Source organism: Salvelinus alpinus, chromosome 14 (genome assembly GCF_045679555.1).
Source record: "Salvelinus alpinus chromosome 14, SLU_Salpinus.1, whole genome shotgun sequence".
NCBI lineage: Eukaryota > Metazoa > Chordata > Actinopteri > Salmoniformes > Salmonidae > Salvelinus > Salvelinus alpinus.
This window is the reverse complement of record NC_092099.1, coordinates 49,099,416-49,118,012: the sequence shown is the minus strand read 5'-3', so window position 1 is coordinate 49,118,012 and position 18,597 is coordinate 49,099,416. Positions and strand designations below refer to the sequence as shown.

The window sequence follows — 18,597 nt, the reverse complement described above, 5'->3', positions numbered from 1 at the left end:
AGCTAATTAGGCTGTATAATTTTGGCAATTTAACTCAATTTACTTTAGCAAAAGTTTAGCTTCCCCTAGCATTATGGACACACTGCCTATGCTTACATATTAAAGAGGTAACCACTCGTAACATCCCTATTCGATTGCAGGCTACGGATTATGTTTTTTTGTGGGCCATTATAAATACAAATTAATCTTGATGGGTGAGAATATTATCAAGTGCATGTCAAATTGTTTATGTTGATGTTAATTAATGGGCAATTACCACAGTTATTTGCATGACAATCACCGGCTGCCAGAATGTCATGACCACCACAGCCCTAGGTGAGCATACATTTATGGGCTGAAGGAGCCTTTATGTGATGGTCAGTCTCAGCGGAGGAAGAAGCCAACAGGGTCCGCCTCTCAACACCCTCTGCTCTCCCTTTCCTCAATGACCATCTTCCAGCTGTTAGCAAAACTTGAGTTGTACCGTATTATTTCTGCTTCACGCACAAATTCATGTTGTTTCTCATATGATCAGAGAAAATGAAATATTCCTCAATAAAAAAAAATACCAAAGCTGATAATAATAACAATGCAAGCTTATCAATACATTTTCCTACTCATTCATTGCAGCTGCAGTGCTTGTTGTAGCGCAAGTGGAAGTAGTGTGAATGCACATTTTATGGCTTAAAAAAGTGTTGAATAGAAAGTGTTGACAGTGCAGAGTAAAAACGTAAACATGAACTCACTCATAAAAACAGCAGCTCTTTGTTGTAATTGTTGACAGTCTCTCTCTAAAAGTTCAGAAAACTCACAGCATCAACTTTGCTGTAGCTGTCTTTTACGCCTGCTACGTTACTGCAGACACAATAATCTGAGCCATCCGATTGGCCAGTGGTAGGCCTATAGTCCACTTGAATTGCTCCCCAACAGGAAGGCTGAGTTTGTGCCTTAAGACATATGAGATGGTTCAAAACGGGAACACGTTTTATACCCGGCACGACACAAATTAAAGAAATAGGAACGCAAGGCTTATCTTTGGGTTTTTCACAGAAATGTTTGGCTATCGACCAGGAATGCCTTGTTGCTCAACCAGTCAATCGCGATCGACCCATTGGTGACCACTTAACTAGATGGTAGCTAACTGTTAGCTAGCTAGCTATATGAATAGTTGAGAGCTAGCTTTAGCTATGTTATGAAAACAATGAGAAAACTGGATTGTAATGTATTTGATAATGTGTGAAAGTGTTTGCTATTGCCATAATATATTTGGTATAACGTTTTAGTTTTCAGCTTTCTTTAGCGGTGTCACTGCATTGTAGCAGACTCTATTCTGATTTCTGTCTATACTTATATTTTTCAGAGAAAGTAATGCATCTACTGCATCCAGGAGTGGAGGTGAAGACCTTGAGGGAAGCTGCAGAAACAAACTTTCAAATGAAAGGAAACTTCTTCACAGGGAAAAAACAGATTTGAATAAATAATACAATTTAGAGTTAAATCCTTGTTGTTGTAATTAATTCTTTACAGTCATGTTTTTTCCCATTTTATTTTGAAAAACTTGTAGAAAATACACTTTATGACAGTGTCATGGAGCATTATGACCATCAGAATCATATAAGCCAGATGGACCTATCACGTACATGCCCTCATATCAGTCATCAGTCACAAAGAGGGTGTCTTGTCCTGCTCCTGAAATCTGCTCCTGCATTCATCCCGGTCATCAGCAACAGAGCATTGGGGAAAGTACATGTCTGAGATCAATGTGTACGCAATTACAATGATTATTTAATATGGTCAATAACAGAAAAAGTTCTATAAGATAAACATACTGTTTACAAGTAGACGATGGTGTAATGGATTGTTTTGCTTTGTGCTGTATGTTTTGACACTCTTATGTAGGTGTCATAACCAGCCATAAAATAACACAATATATGTCACAACATGTCTAAATATATTTGTCATGACAGTGTTATTACCATATTATGACAGGTTATGACATGTTATGTCAGCTGTTATGACATATTATGACACTAGGTGTCAAATAAAGCGTTCCCAAATTTAATTAGGAATGGTAGTCTACTGTTGTAATCTTTATCAAAATCAAGTGTGTGAGGGAAATAAAAGTAGTGATGGAAATTTCACAATTCTTTACCTAGGCAGTTTTACATATTTTAAGAGGCCATTCTACACAATGCAGATTAAAAGTTGGGTTCACAGAAATTGAACAGTCTTCTTTAATTCCCTTTTTTTTATCCATTAGCTTCATTATCTACAAACATATCTGACTTAAAGTCAATTCATAAGACCTTTTAAATCAAATCAAATTGTATTTGTCACATGCGCCGAATACAACAGGTGTAGACCTTACCCGTGAAAAGCTTACTTACAAGCCCTTAACCAACAATGCAGTTCAAGAAATAGAGTTAAGAAAATATTTACTAAATAAAAAAAAAAAATAATAATAATAGTAAAGTAACAAGATATATACATACCAATAACGAGGCTATATAAAGGGGGTACCGGTACTGAGTTAATGTGCAGGGGTACAGGTTAGTCGAGGTAATTTGTAAAGTGACTATGCATAGATAAGGAACAGAGAGTAGCAGCAGTGTAAAAATAAAGGGGGGTGTGAATGTAAATAGTGCGGGTGGCCATTTGATTAATTGTTCAGCAGTCTTATGACTTGGGGGTAGAAGCTGTTAATGAGCCTTTTGGACCTAGACTTACTTTACAGTGCAAATAACAGCCCTTCTGGGTAATTACTTTGGAAGTCTCTCCAGTGCTGACTTACTTTACAGTGCAAATAACAGCCCTTCTGGGTAATTACTTTGGAAGTCTCTCCAGTGCTGGAAATGTCTAAATTGTGGCATGTTATCCTGTCTTGACAGACACACATTATTCCAAGAAAACGTCTGAGGAGAGAGCAAGAGGCAGAGATAGCCGGGGCTCATTTCACAGGACACTGACTTTGGCAATTGAGCACTTTAACAACTCTGAATTGGAAATCTCACCTCCAATTACCGCATAGTTGCTTTGTGAAGCGTTGCTTAATGGCCCCCTGCCTCTGCCGACTGTCTCTGAATGATCTACTGGAAGAGGGAAGAGAGTGCGGTGACATCATGGGGAATGTATTACATCATTGATCTGTCATTTGTTTGAGGACTGGGGACCGACATAAAACAATGAGCAACGTTCCCTTGGGAACCATCATTGTGACAATGGAAGAATCTGTAGACTGAAAACTCTCGGCTTCGGTGTTGACAGTGTACAATATTAAAATGTTAGACGACATCGTCCACAGAAATACACTATATTCTGAATATATTCTACATTCCTCACCTGATTGAGAGTGAAATATTGTTGAGTCAGCCAGCGCACCACAGTTAGACTCCACCAGGTGACCCCGTACACTGACCAATGAGCTGCCACGGTTCAGTAGCGCTGCCTTCAGTGGAGCCATGTGATTGAACTGGACGGAGGACAGGCAGCCAATGAAGCCCTTAGATCCTGCCTGCATCACTTCCTCATCCATAGCACCCACTATGTAAACAACAAGGAAGGTACTAATCAAACTCCCAGATTTACCTGATTAATCAGAATGGTAATAAAGCAATCACACGTCCACCGACTGCCACAACGACGTCTGTATCTCACCTTGACTAATGCACATGTTGGATAGAATCCCTCAAAGCAATCTCTATCTCTTTGTCAATGTGAGATAGCATGGACCACTGAGCAGGCACTCTTGAGACTGTATTGTCCCTGCTTGTTGTGTTCAATGAGACAGTCTGAAAATACATATGAACTCTATACAAATCCAATTAGAGCTCCAGTAAAATCAAATCCAATGTTTATTTGTTCACATGTGCCGAATACAACAGGTGTAGACCTTACCGTGAAATGCTTACTTACAAGCCCCTTAACCAACAGCGCAGTTTTAATAAAAATAAGTTAAGAAAATATTTACTAAATAAACTAAAGTTTAAAAAAATAAAAAATAAAATAACAATAACGAGGCTATGTACAGGGGGTACAGGTTAGTCGAGGACAATACATTTATTTAAAGATTTCTCAGCATTTGCAGGAAATTAATCATAACGACTGCCACATATGTAGATAGGATGCTGGCTGCTTAGAGCACTTGAATATCATTAAATCAGAGATACGAGCTCTGAAAACAATTTGCTATTTTGATTTGTGTTAAGGACAAGAGTAGATGGGCATAAGATACAAGAGAGATCAGTGTGTGCCTGTAATTTGTCTAAAGATTTTAAATATAATGGAGCTAATCAGACCACGAGGGTCAACATTCAACAGCTTCTTCCCTTTAAAGTAATATTGCATCTAATTGGTTTGAAATCTATAATTACCATACTTCCCATAGAAGGCAATTTACTGTACAGGAAGTAGTGTAATTGACCCCCAAAAAGTTTAACGATGATCATCGCCACTATGTTCATCATTGGTCTTTGTTTGTGGTGCTGAAGCATTCCTTTGACTTAATAGATCCCTAGGAGACATAACCCAGCCAAGAATGTATTTCCTTTCATCCTGCAGAAAACACGTTGGAAGTAGTGGATGCTGTTGTGCTGTGCTGGAGTCATATGAATACAGTATGTGTGAAAGATACAGGCATACTAGAGGAAATTGATGTTTTGTCCTATATACACTAACCCAGATTTAGCATACATAATGTTGTTTAGATTTTGTGTGTTTAACTTTACTTTCATGACTTTTCATGAGTTTGATGAACAATTGGAAATCATTTAAAATGATTGATGCTTAGGCCTGCCTATGTTGAGTATTTTTGATTCAAGCCTTCTAAATATCTAATACATCGCCAACGATCAATGTCTAAAAACAGTGTTCTTCTCAAAAGAATGTATAGACAGCATCTATTCGTACATATATGCATCCTCATCCAACAGGAGATCCCCAGTACCATAATGATAAAATGAATACATTTGTTATGAAATGCAAATGATGTTGTTAATTAGCATAGATTTACTCGTTCCCTAAACTATTGTGAATCTCTGTGTTAGACAAATTACGCTTGGTTTACTTAACGGTTCTATTTAGCTCCTGACTAATGTGTGAAGTGATACGCTTGAGTACAACACTCCCAAGATTTGTGATGCGTGCAATATGTGAGACAGATTATTAGACAGATACAATGTCCTTGTGGGGTGGCTGACAACCCTCCCCATCAGCCTGTCAAATCTATACCAGATGCGAGAAGTGATTATTTGACCAAATCTAGTGCTTAGATTGTCTATTCCACGTTATATCACAGACACGTCTCGTCTATCTCTTCCAGCTTACAAGCTTTGCCTTAATTGCAAAGACTGATTCTTCTAAGCCCTGCACTGTGGTAGGCTGTTCATTTCCTCCATTTACAGTAAAAACCATGACTGTAGCCTGCAGTCATTTAATCATTTCAAACTACCTCAAAAAGCACGTCCTAATTTCTCTGGTGGGCTCACCTGTGATCTTCCCCAAGGTCAGTGATTTGATGGAGATGAACTCTGTGTCTGATGACAGGCTGTACTTTAGGTTCATGTCCTTGTCAATCTAGTGGAGGGAAAAAAGAACATGGAGGTGTGAAGAACACACACAACCCCCCTGATCCTCACACTCTTCACCCCCTGCTCCTCACCCTCTTCACCCCCTGCTCCTCAGCCTCCTGCTCCTCACCCTCTTCACCCCCTGCTCCTCACCCCCTGCTCCTCAACCTCTTCACCCCCCTGCTCCTCACCCCATTCACCCCCTGCTCCTCACCCTCTTCACCCCCTGCTCCTCACCCCCTGCTCCTCAACCTCTTCACCCCATGCTCCTCAACCTCTTCACCCCCTGCTCCTCACCCCCTGCTCCTCAACCTCTTCACCCCCTGCTCCTCAACCTCTTCACCCCCTGCTCCTCACCCTCCTGCCCCTCAACCTCTTCACCTCCCTACTTCTCTCTCCCCTGCTCCTCACCCTCTTCACTCACCCCTGCTCCTCACCCTATTCTCTATCCCTTGCTACTCACCCTATTCTCTATCCCCTGCTCCTCACCCTCTTCACTCTCCCCTGCTCCTCACCCTCTTCTCTCTCCCCTGCTCCTCACCCTCTTCACTCTCCCCTGCTCCTCACCCTCTTCACTCTCCCCTGCTCCTCACCCTCTTCACTCTCCCCTGCTCCTCACCCACTTCACTCTCCCCTGTTCCTCACCCTCTTCACTCTCCCCTGCTCCTCACCCTCTTCACTTTCCCCTGCTCCTCACCCACTTCACTCTCCCCTGCTCCTCACCCTCTTCACTTTCCCCTGCTCCTCACCCTCTTCACTCTCCCCTGCTCCTCACCCTCTTCACTCTCCCCTGCTCCTCACCCTCTTCACTTTCCCCTGCTCCTCACCCACTTCACTCTCCCCTGCTCCTCACCCTCTTCACTCTCCCCTGCTCCTCACCCTCTTCACTCTCCCCTGCTCCTCACCCTCTCCACTCTCCCCTGCTCCTCACCCTCTTCACTCTCCCCTGCTCCTCACCCACTTCACTCTCCCCTGCTCCTCACCCACTTCACTCTCCCCTGCTCCTCACCCTCTTCACTCTCCCCTGCTCCTCACCCACTTCACTCTCCCCTGCTCCTCACCCATTTCACTCTCCCCTGCTCCTCACCCTCTTCACTCTCCCCTGCTCCTCACCCTCTTCACTCTCCCCTGCTCCTCACCCTCTTCACTCTCCCCTGCTCCTCACCCTTTTCACTCTCCCCTGCTCCTCACCCACTTCACTCTCCCCTGCTCCTCACCCACTTCACTCTCCCCTGCTCCTCACCCTCTTCACTCTCCCCTGCTCCTCACCCACTTCACTCTCCCCTGCTCCTCACCCTCTTCACTCTCCCCTGCTCCTCACCCTCTTCACTCTCCCCTGCTCCTCACCCTCTTCACTCTCTACTGTTCCTCACCCTCTCCTGCTCCTACATTTCTATTTCATACATCAAATGTAGGAATCCCATTTGTTGTAAACATCCCATGTTAATCCTTTGCTCACCTGTAGGTAGACGTCTTTTCCCTCACGGTGGATTCTGATACGGTGGAGGCGTCCGTCTGCCAGGCTGGAGGGTCTGGGACTGAACACATCTGGTCTCCTGTCCACATGGAGATGGTACCAGATCTGGATACTCCCTGTAGACCACAACACAAGCTGGGTTAAACCGTGAATTCAAAGGGTTGAATCCTACCTTGATAATCCTAGACGTGTCCCTACCGTTGCGTGTCAGGATGACTGCTATGTACTGCTGGCTGAAGGTGCTGACAGTGAGCAGCATGGCAGGGCTCTGTGTGGTCATGAAGATGAAAGCCATGTTCTCTCTGGCCCTGCTGTTCTCTCTGTAGACACTGGAGGCCTGGAAGCTCCTGTTCTGCATCACAGAGAAAGGCTCCTGGGAGGTGTAGGTCACCGACGACTCTGTGTTAAACGACACAGACACCTCTGTATGGACACAGAGAGAGAGTATGGGTTAGGTAATGCATTGTATCATGGGTGACAGTCCAGCACAATATGGTCCTCTCTTACTTGTTGCTAGCCATCAATAGTATCTCCATTCATGCTATAGTAACTGCCCCAGAGGCCCCAGAGGCCATTCTGCTAATATGTTTATGGCCATCTAAAAGTAAAAAGAAAAACGCTAAAAAAAATAACAATATTGTCTAAGTTCTGTGTTCCAGATGCTACAGTAGTGGGATTGGATCAAAGGGAGACTATTGTATTTCAGACCAGTGGAATATTTCAGGCTTGTCTGCTCCATGATAATGGAGGCCTAGATTAGTGTGAATGTGAGAGCAGAGACAGACCAGAGACAGCGGAGGAGGAAGGATCTGTCATCTCATCTCATCCCTCTTTGATCTCTTCTTCAGATGGACTCCAATCTGCACTCTGCCACTGATCTCAACACCTCTACTTCAATACTTCAAGAGCAAGTGAACATTAGGACTGAGGCAGCCTAAGATCTTTGCTGGCATCGAATATTTCACTTGAAAACACTAAATATTCAAGGTTTTCATCACCTCTGAGCGATGTTAGATTTCTGTAAAAGGGCTGTTGTGACATAGCTCTATGTTAATCAACTTCTCCTGACTGCAGCAGATTGCACTTCGCGAGGGAACTTTTCACCCAGCTGTTAAAATGATACTATACAAACTGGAAGTGCATGTTTTGTATGTATACTTGAAGTTAAAGGTTAGAATCATAGATTCAGCATCAGAATGAATAGATGAAACAACATTACAGCTAAATCAACCCCAAGGCTTAACCTCTGTGATGGAGTTACTATGCGTTTCACACCTTCCTTGCAGGAGGGCCCCCCGTAGGCAGACTGAGAGCAGTCACAGACGTAGCCGCTGTTCTTCTCGATGCACCTCCCGCTGTTGTGGCAGAGACTGCTGGAGCCACTGCAGTGGCCGGGGCAGCCAGCGCTCACCCCCGGGGTCATCTTAGCCCGCTCCTCCAGGTTAAAGGTCACACCGTTTATAGTCAGAGTTCTGATGCAACCCAAGAAGCCCCTCTGCCTAGCCGCCGTTCCCCCTGGAGGAGGGATGACAGATTATAACTAGTTAATATGTTTATTACAGTGTTATAACACAATTAGTATATAATGCATCATATTCTACTGAGTACTAGCTGTTGTTCCCCCTGGAGGAGGAACCACACATTATAACTAGTTAATATGTTTATTACAGTGTTATAACACAATTAGTATGTAATGCATCATATTCTACTGAGTACTAGCTGCTGTTCCCCCTGGAGGAGGGACAACAGGTTATAACTAGTTCATATGTTTATTACAGTGTTATAACACAATTAGTATGTAATGCATCATATTCTACTGAGTACTAGCTGTTGTTCCCCCTGGAGGAGGGACAACAGGTTATAACTAGTTCATATGTTTATTACAGTGTTATAACACAATTAGTATGTAATGCATCATATTCTACTGAGTACTAGCTGTTGTTCCCCCTGGAGGAGGGACAACAGGTTATAACTAGTTCATATGTTTATTACAGTGTTATAACACAATTAGTATGTAATGCATCATATTCTACTGAGTACTATCTGCTGTTCCCCCTGGAGGAGGAACCACACGTTATAACTAGTTAATATGTTTATTACAGTGTTATAACACAATTAGTATGTAATGCATCATATTCTACTGAGTACTAGCTGCTGTTCCCCCTGGAGGAGGAACCACACGTTATAACTAGCTCATAATGCTTGTTACAATGTTACAACCAGACCTGGGTTCAAATAATATTTCAGGTATTCAGATAACAATTATTTGAATAAATAAGTAGTTGAATATTGGAATGTATTTGGAAATACACTTGTAAAGTATTTGAAAATACTCAAATACACTCCCACGCATTTAACTCAGTTATTAGAAACTATTATCTGAAAAAAGTATTTTGAAATACTTACAGATACAATTTGGTTGACAATTTTGTAATTATTTTTTATACAAATAACCATTCAAATACAATTTTTTTAATTTAACCTTTATTTAACTAGGCAAGTCAGTTAAGAACAAAATCTTATTTACAATGACAGCCTATCCTGGCCAAACCCGGACGACGCTGGGCCAATTGTGCGCCACCCAATGGGACTTCCGGATGTGATGCAGCCTGGATTCGAACCAGGGACTGCAGTGACGCCATTTGCACTGCGATGCAGTGCCTTAAACCGCTGCGCCACTCGGGAGCCAAACAATTGTAGAGATGCCGGGGATTGAAACCGAGGCCGCATAAATAAAAGTACTTGCTTTGGGCTGTGTATTTGAAAATACTATATTAGTTACAACTAATTTATATGGTTTATATGGTATCACATTTATAACTGCTCTATGCACATATTAATCCACAGAGGGGCTGTTCACCCTAGCCCTACCAACACACAGCTGGCTGTTGAGACTGAGACTATGAGGCCAGTCCTACCCACAAACAGCTGGCTGTTGAGACTGAGACTATGAGGCCAGCCCTAACCACAAACAGCTGGCTGATGATACTGAGACTATGAGACCAGCCCTAACCACAAACAGCTGGCTGATGATACTGAGACTATGAGGCCAGCCCTAACCACAAACAGCTGGCTGTTGAGACTGAGACTATGAGGCCAGTCCTACCCACAAACAGCTGGCTGTTGAGACTGAGACTATGAGGCCAGTCCTACCCACAAACAGCTGGCTGTTGAGACTGAGACTATGAGGCCAGTCCTACCCACAAACAGCTGGCTGTTGAGACTGAGACTATGAGGCCAGTCCTACCCACAAACAGCTGGCTGTTGAGACTGAGACTATGAGGCCAGTCCTACCCACAAACAGCTGGCTGATGAGGCTGAGACTATGAGGCCAGTCCTACTCACAAACAGCTGGCTGTTGAGACTGAGACTATGAGGCCAGTCCTACCCACAAACAGCTGGCTGTTGAGAATGAGACTATGAGGCCAGTCCTACCCACAAACAGCTGGCTGTTGAGAATGAGACTATGAGGCCAGTCCTACCCACAAACAGCTGGCTGTTGAGAATGAGACTATGAGGCCAGTCCTACCCACAAACAGCTGGCTGTTGAGAATGAGACTATGAGGCCAGTCCTACCCACAAACAGCTGGCTGTTGAGACTGAGACTATGAGGCCAGTCCTACCCACAAACAGCTGGCTGTTGAGCCGGAGGCGGAGGTGTCCCTCAGATGGAGCTTCCAGGAAGCGCATGGGTAGTTGGTCCACCTGCAGTGAGGCCTCCTTCACGCTGCGCTCCGCCCTCACATAGTGCCACTGCCTGTCATTCAGGGGCACGTGGGACTTGACGGCCAGGACCACCGGCCCGTTTCCCACGTCAAAGGAGAACGTCACCACGGACGGTGCTGAGGGAACAGAACGGGGACACAAGCTGACAGTCATTCAGGTCAGTAGTGAATCTGAGACTCCTCTTTTCTATGGGTCACCATTTCGTTTTATGTCGATGAGTTGCAATGTGATGCATTGATCTTCAAAGGCTTTATTTGTGACCAAATCTTTATACATTTAGTTATTTTCTTGTTGGGGGGAGGCGGGGGCTATAGGTGCAATACACAAATGAATATCATTGAATAGCTTGCATCCACCTGTATGTAAATAAAAAGAAGTGAGCCTCCACCCACAACCTCATCCTACGTCTCCATCCATCCAACCACCCACAGTGACTTACAGTCATATTATATATGCATACACGCTGCACTTGTTTCAGAGCTCCAAATGGAATATTACGAAAGACTTCAAGATAAGCTTTTACAGACTAATTTTGAACTCGGTGCTAGTCAGTACATTCACAATGTAGTTTGATCATTATTTTCTTCAACAGCCGCTGTTTTTGGCTGCCAAGGAAAATGTTATTAGAGGCTTGACAGCTTGATAACAGAGCACTGTGTGTGTCATTAGTATTAAATTATGCAGTGCAGGTCAGGAGTGACATCTTGCACATTTTTCTAACTGCATGTCAAATGTAGGCTACTGTAGCTGGGAAGTGCTTTCATCAGAAAACAGAATATTTATGATTTCAAACCACTGGCCTCCTCCAAATGGATCCTTGTGTGTGTGTGTGTGTGTGTGTGTGTGTGTGTGTGTGTGTGTGTGTGTGTGTGTGTGTGTGTGTGTGTGTGTGTGTGTGTGTGTGTGTGTGTGTGTGTGTGTGTGTGTGTGTGTGTGTGTGTGTGTGTGTGTGTGTGTGTGTGAGAGTGCGGCTAACAGACTCACAGCTGAGCTCCACTCTGATGAAGTCCTTGAGGCCCAGGTTCTCCAGGAAGACTCCTGAGGGAGCGCTGGTCTTGAAGTAGAAGGAGATGTCAGTGCTGAGCTCTGCCTGGAGGGTGGGGAAGTGCAGGTAGGATGACTCCTGGTAGAAGGACGCTGCATTCCACACAGACTCTAGAAAACAGGAAATACAAGTATTTTCTATGATTTTGAACACAGTCAATATTTAATCAGCATTTTGCCTGGAAAAACAAGGATGTTCAAAGGGACCATCTGTAAGATAAAAATGTTACAAAATAAAAATGTTACAAAATAAAACAGTTCACCTACTGTCACCATAACAACGCAGCGGGCCGATTCTGTAGAGCGCCTCAGAGTCAGTTCTGTTGGTGTCCCCAATCACGATCTCACTCACTGGTAAGTGCTCTTTGTAGGAGAGGACTCCTGTGTCATTAGACCTGCAATAAACAGAGAGAGAGAAGCCTCTTAATTTCACTACAGATAAACTAATCCAATCCTCAGTCAGCATTGAAACTTCAGAGTAAACACTATAAAGATGGAGTGATCGATCAAGGTCTGGACTGTATCTCAGGAGATATGCAAATTAGGTTCCCCAAATGCAAAATTACATGGGGGCACACAGGGTGAGAATAAATGTTAAAAAAAAGAATGTACACAACAGAATTCAAGTTTAAAACAACTTATGTAATAAAGAATATTATCCTAAGAACTGCAGTTGAATATGTTTTATAGTTATTTATACCTTCGTATAGTAAATGTTTTCCAGCAGTTGAATTGTGATGAAGATATCCCTGTATTTAAAGTTCTATATGGAAAGTAAGTAATGCGCCAAAAACATTTTTATTATGATCAAAAAGACAAACGCAAAGGTCTGTACAGCTTTGATATTGATCAATGAACAGCCCAGTAGATACACAGAGAAATATTTGCCTAGTTACCATGAGTCTGTGTCGGCATCACAGTTGCAGAAGTAGTTCATGTCCATGCAGTTCTCATCCAGGCTGCAGGAGCACTGCTGAACACCTGGCAGGAAGCCTCCCCAGTAGGTCCGTCTCTCTCCACCCTGGTCCACCCACCAGGACAGCGGGCTGCCATCTGGACCAGTCACAGGATTACAATTAGGTCCACATTGTAGAGAAACAGAATCTGCACAGTGAATGTGATTAGAGCCCTCGGCATCTTTTGGTATCCCATGGCATTGTGTCAATGAGTCCTCAGTGATGTCAGTTAGACTCGCAGGGCTCATTTCCTGGAGCATCTGCAAGTGGCCCTGCTACAGTCTTCTGTCCCACAACATGACTCTGCCTGAGAGACACTACAGGCCTGCAGGAACTAGATTCTGTTACATTTCAAACCCGCACACATTACAGATGCCCTCTCATGGAACTTACTTTGAGGTCTTGAAATAAACAGAGGTACAATATTGACAATTAAACAGTCTTCTTTGGCTCCAGTGTTGCTTGCTTATTTAATCAGAATACGTTCCAGTGTTGGGCAAACATTTGAGAGCTTAATACTATACAAATTAGTTGTTGTTTATTGTTCTGTTTTTGTAGTCATGACAAATAATGTGCCAATGTGCATCCTAAGTACTGAAACGGTACATTTATACAGTGCATTTGGAAAGTATTTAGACCCCTTGACTTTTTCCACATTTTGTTACGTTACAGCCTTAGTCTAAAAATTTATTAAATATTTTGTTTTTTATCAATCTACACACAATACCCCATAATGACAAAGCGAAAACAGCTTTTTATAATTTTAGCAAATGTATTCAAATTAAAAAACAAGAGTTGCTCTGTGGAGATGGGAGAACCTTCTAGAAGGACAACCATCTCTGCAGCACTCCACCAATCAGGCCTTTATGGTAGAGTGGCCAGACAGAAGGCATTCCTCAGTAAAAGGCACTTGACAGCCCGCTTGGAGTTTGCCAAAAGGCACCTAAAGCGTCTCAGACCAGATGTTTTTCAGCAGCAGGGGCTGGGAGACTAGTCAGGGTCCAGGGAAAGATGAACGGAACAAAGTACTGAGAGATCCTTGATGAAAACCTCCTCCAGAGCGCTCAGGACCTCAGACTGAGGCGAAGATTCACCTTCCAACAGGACAACAACCCTAAGCACACAGCCAAGACAACGCAGGAGTGGCTTCGGGATAAGTCTCTGAATGTCCTTGAGTGGCCCAGGCAGAGCCCGGACTTGAACCCGATCGAACATCTCTGAGAGACCTGAAAATAGCTGTGCAGCAACGCTCTCCATCCAACCTGACAGAGCTTGAGAGGATCTGCAGAGAAGAATGGGGAGAAACTCCCCAAATACAGGTGTGCCAAGCTTGTAGCGTCATATTGAAGAAGACTCGAGGCTGTAATCGCTGCCAAAGGTGCTTCAACAAAGTACTGAGTAAAGGGTATGAATACTTATGTAAATGTTCTATTTCAGTTTTTTAATTTTAAAACATTTGCTAATTTCTGAAAATATGTTTTTGCATTTATCATTAAGGAGTATTGTGTGTAGATTTATGAGGAAAAATAAGAATTTAATACATTTTAGAATAAAGCTGTAACATAACAAAATGTGGATAAAGTCAAGGGGTCTGAATACTTTCCGAATGCACTGTAGATGAAACGTTATAATGAATCGAGAAGACGAGTCAAAATTACAGTGTCATTGTAGATGCTAACTGGCCTTTTCTTGTCATATTACAAGCTGCAGCCTGTGCCCAACACTACAGACACATAATTAAACCAATTAAAATCACAAACAAATTAAAAACAATCAAACATATTAAACTAATGTGAACCATATTCCATCAATGCATGCAGGTTACACATTCATGACGGTGTGATGTATGAGTTCACAAAAATAAACTTTTTAATATCATGCAAATTTACATAAATCCATTTGCCAAATTGGTCTAATAATAAACAATTATTGATCGCTATATTTATTGAACAGCTAAGTAACATGGTGTGTATGACAGAGGGGTTGAACATCATTAATCTTCTATAGAGAGAATATATGGGTTGAAGCACGACAGCCAGCAGAAAACAACCTACAGTATTCATGTTCCATCTGACACTGTTCATATATAGCCCATGAAATGACTTGTTTCCTGTCTCTTATTGATCCACTGTGAAAATTAACTTGTTTGTTTGCGCACACATGACAGCCAGGGAATCAGGGAATTCAGGACTTCATGAATGTTTCATGATTTAGGAGCAAATGTGGGATGCCTGGGAGACCGTTTGCTCTCAAAGCAATTGAAGATTGATGCTCAGAGACATGCTGGGCGGTAGCCTTTCAAGTTATTGCAAGATAATGGGATCAATGTTTAGAGGATTGAGCGTATATTAACACGCTCAGGTCAGAGTCAGGTTCATTCTTAGAATACTAACCAGTCATATTACGGAACAGGTCCATCTGGGAACATGTCTAAGTTTGACTTCATAAGGTGAACAGGACGCTATCAACCCAACTCACCTCTGGTGTTGAAGAGGCGGGACTTCCTGCAGCTGTACATAACTTCCTGTTGACACTGCTCTGACCTGGCCACGAGGGCCATCAGTTGTTCAGGTGAGGCGCTGTAGTTAAACTTCATAATGTAGGGCTTCTGTAGTGTCGAACCCTGGACCCTGACTGGATCTGTGCTGTTGTGGGTCACTACTGTCCACACCTTGTTCTCTACAACACAACACAACATAGAACAAAACACAAACCTGAAGACATTTTGACCTGTAACATGCTGTACATGATGTGCAGAGCCGGTTGGTTGTGTAATTTTGAACTTTTTGATTATAAACCCTTGGATACATTCACAAGCTTTGACTTAGTACAAGCCAATATCCAAATAAACATGTTGAATTAATTATTAGATTGATTAAAAAGGGGCTTCCTGCATGTACAGTAATCCACAGTCAAACATAAGACTTCCTGTAGGCTCTCTAACCAAGGGTGAATAGTTTGTATGATTCAATGAGGTGAGAACTTCTATTCATTACCATCCCCCTATTTGATGTACTATGGGGGAATTGGTGTTTACCTTGCCTGAGAGAAAATCCTCTTCCACTTTGTGATTATTCACATCCCAGGTTGTCAAGCTGAGAGTTATTTACATCTCTAATAGATTCCTTAATTGAGGTCAACCTGAGGCGACTCAATGCAAAATTATTAGGATTTGTGGAGGGCAAAAAAAAAGGCAAACATTGTGATCTTGAGCCAGACTATCAACAGGCAGCAGCCAGACTATCAACAGGCAGCCAGCCACCCAGCCACCCAGCCAGCCAGCAACCTCCGTAATTACTTAAATGTTGCATTTACCTCCGGAAAGGTCAGAGCTGAAAGCTCATGACAGCAAGTGATGGATATTGTCTTGAGTGCCAGCGTTGAAGCATCAAGCTCTCATTCCTTTACTCTGTCTGTCAAAAGTCTAAAGCCCTGAAGACATGAGACACAGACTTGAATCAGAGCCTTGATCATTTTGTGGATTCACTTTTGTTTTTGAGTAACTTTGCACACTTTTACACAAATAATTTCTTATTTACAGCAGAGATTTACCCAAATATTTACTTGAAGCTCTCATTGTAACCAAAGGGCGGGTCCATATCGAGTAACCCTAATGATTTTCCACATGATAGCTTGGCTGTCAGTTGTGCTGTGGGTCAAAGCAATGTGATCTGTCAGTGACTGAATCGGATATTGCTTACCAAGACTGGGGGCTCCGGTGGCAGCTCACCTGTCATGTTGCAGTAGACCTGTGTGGGCGCCAGAGGACCACTTCCATCTGGATCAATGGAGAAGAGGCCTGAGGAGCTGCCAGTCAGCCGGTAGGCCTCACATGATGCCTCATAGATGGCTACAGAGGAACACAGGGAAACATGATGCCTCATAGATGGCTACAGAGGAACACAGGGAAACATGATGCCTCATAGATGGCTACAGAGGAACACAGGGAAACATGATGCCTCATAGATGGCTACAGAGGAGCACAGGGAAACATGATGCCTCATAGATGGCTACAGAGGAACACAGGGAAACATGATGCCTCATAGATGGCTACAGAGGAACACAGGGAAACATGATGCCTCATAGATGGCTACAGAGGAACACAGGGAAACATGATGCCTCATAGATGGCTACAGAGGAACACAGGGAAACATGATGCCTCATAGATGGCTACGGAGGAACACAGGGAAACATGATGCTTCATAGATGGCTACAGAGGAACACAGGGAAACATGATGCCTCATAGATGGCTACAGAGGAACACAGGGAAACATGACGTCTCTTAGATGGCTACAGAGGAACACAGGGAAACATGACGTCTCTTAGATGGCTACAGAGGAACACAGGGAAACATGACGTCTCATAGATGGCTACAGAGGAACACAGGGAAACATGACATCTCATAGATGGCTACAGAGGAACACAGGGATACATTATGCTCTCAAATGTCTGACAGAAATTTGATGAGAAAGTTTTAAAATGATTGTATTGACTAGCATGTAACATAATTGAAAGTGGCTGGAAAATTTGCGATAGTTCTGAGTGGATATTAGTTGAGAAACTCTAAAACACAGACATCTACCTTTGAAAATAGGAATATAATATATGGTACATAAATATACATGCTTTATACATGCTTTATATGAACCATAGTAATTTTGAATTTCGTAAAGTTAGTGTGGAAGAGGTGAACAAATTATTGTTGTCTATCAACAATGACAAGCCACCGGGGTCTGACAATCTGGATGGAACATTACTGAGGATAATAGGGACGATATTGCCACTCCTATTTGCCATCTCTTCAATCTAAGCCTATAGGAAATAGTGTTCCCTCAGGCCTGGAGGGAAGCAAAAGTCATTCCGCTACCCAAGAATAGCAACGCACCTTTCACTGGCTCAAACAGCTGACCAATCAAATCAACCTGTTACCAACACTAAGTAAACTTTTGGAAAAGAATATGTTTTATCAGATACAATGCTATTTCACAGTAAACAAATTAACAAGAGATTTTTCTGCATGCTTATAGGGAAGGGCATTCAACATGTATGGCACTTACACAAATGGCTGATGATTGGCTGAGAGAAATTGATAACAAAAAGATTGTGGGAGCTGTTTTGTTAGACTTCAGTGCAGCTTTTGACATCAGCAATAATAATCTGATGCTGGAAAAACGTATGTGTTACGGCTTTACATTCCCTGATACTGTATGTTGTGGATCAAGAGTTACCTGTCTAACAGAACACAGAGATTTCTTTAATGGAAGCCCCACCAACATAATCCAGGTAGAGTCAGGCATTCCCCAGGGCGGCTGTCTAGGCATCTAACTTTTTTCAATCTTTACTAATAACCTGCGACTGGCTATGAGTCAAGCCTGTGTGTCTATGTATGGTGATGACTCTATACACGACACACGTCAGCTACCACAGCAAGTGAAATTACTTAAAGAGCTGCAGTCAGTATCAGATTTGGTGGCAAGAAATAAGTTAGTGCTAAATATTTCAAAACCTAACAGCATTGTATTTGGGACAAGTCATTCACTAAATCCTAAACCTCAACTACATCTTGTAATGAATAACGTGGAAATTGAATGAATAATGTGGAAATTGAGCAAGTTGAGGAGACTAAACTGCTTGGCATAACCCTGGATGGTAAAACTGTTATGGTCAAAACATGTTGATGCAACAGTAGCTAAGATGGGGAGCTGAGAACTGTCCATAATAAAGCGCTACTCTGTCTTCTTAACAATGCTATCAACAGGGCAGGTCCTAGGCCCTAGTTGTGTCACAACTGGAATACTGTCCAGTCATGTGGTCAGGTGCAACACAGAATAGGGCAGAACAGGGCAGCACG

General features: G+C 42.8%; 1 protein-coding gene across 6 annotated transcripts in view; it reads right to left on the bottom strand.

The window, feature by feature from the left end:
* The window catches only part of LOC139539009 (contactin-associated protein-like 5), a 114,684-nt gene that overhangs the window by 10,473 nt on the left and 85,614 nt on the right, over positions 1 to 18,597 (bottom strand). The window contains exons 12-24 of one of the 6 annotated variants that reach the window (XM_071341663.1): positions 16,477 to 16,596; positions 15,225 to 15,425; positions 12,687 to 12,843; positions 12,058 to 12,185; positions 11,731 to 11,901; positions 10,644 to 10,862; positions 8,296 to 8,535; positions 7,219 to 7,443; positions 7,003 to 7,136; positions 5,463 to 5,550; positions 3,319 to 3,519; positions 2,991 to 3,065; positions 1,507 to 1,681 (exon numbers count right to left, since the gene is read on the bottom strand). In XM_071341663.1, the coding sequence (XP_071197764.1) occupies positions 1,638 to 1,681; positions 2,991 to 3,065; positions 3,319 to 3,519; positions 5,463 to 5,550; positions 7,003 to 7,136; positions 7,219 to 7,443; positions 8,296 to 8,535; positions 10,644 to 10,862; positions 11,731 to 11,901; positions 12,058 to 12,185; positions 12,687 to 12,843; positions 15,225 to 15,425; positions 16,477 to 16,596 (2,003 nt within the window). In that variant the 3' untranslated portion in view covers positions 1,507 to 1,637. The other 5 variants (XM_071341662.1, XM_071341665.1, XM_071341664.1 and 2 more) reach the window with 5 other exon arrangements.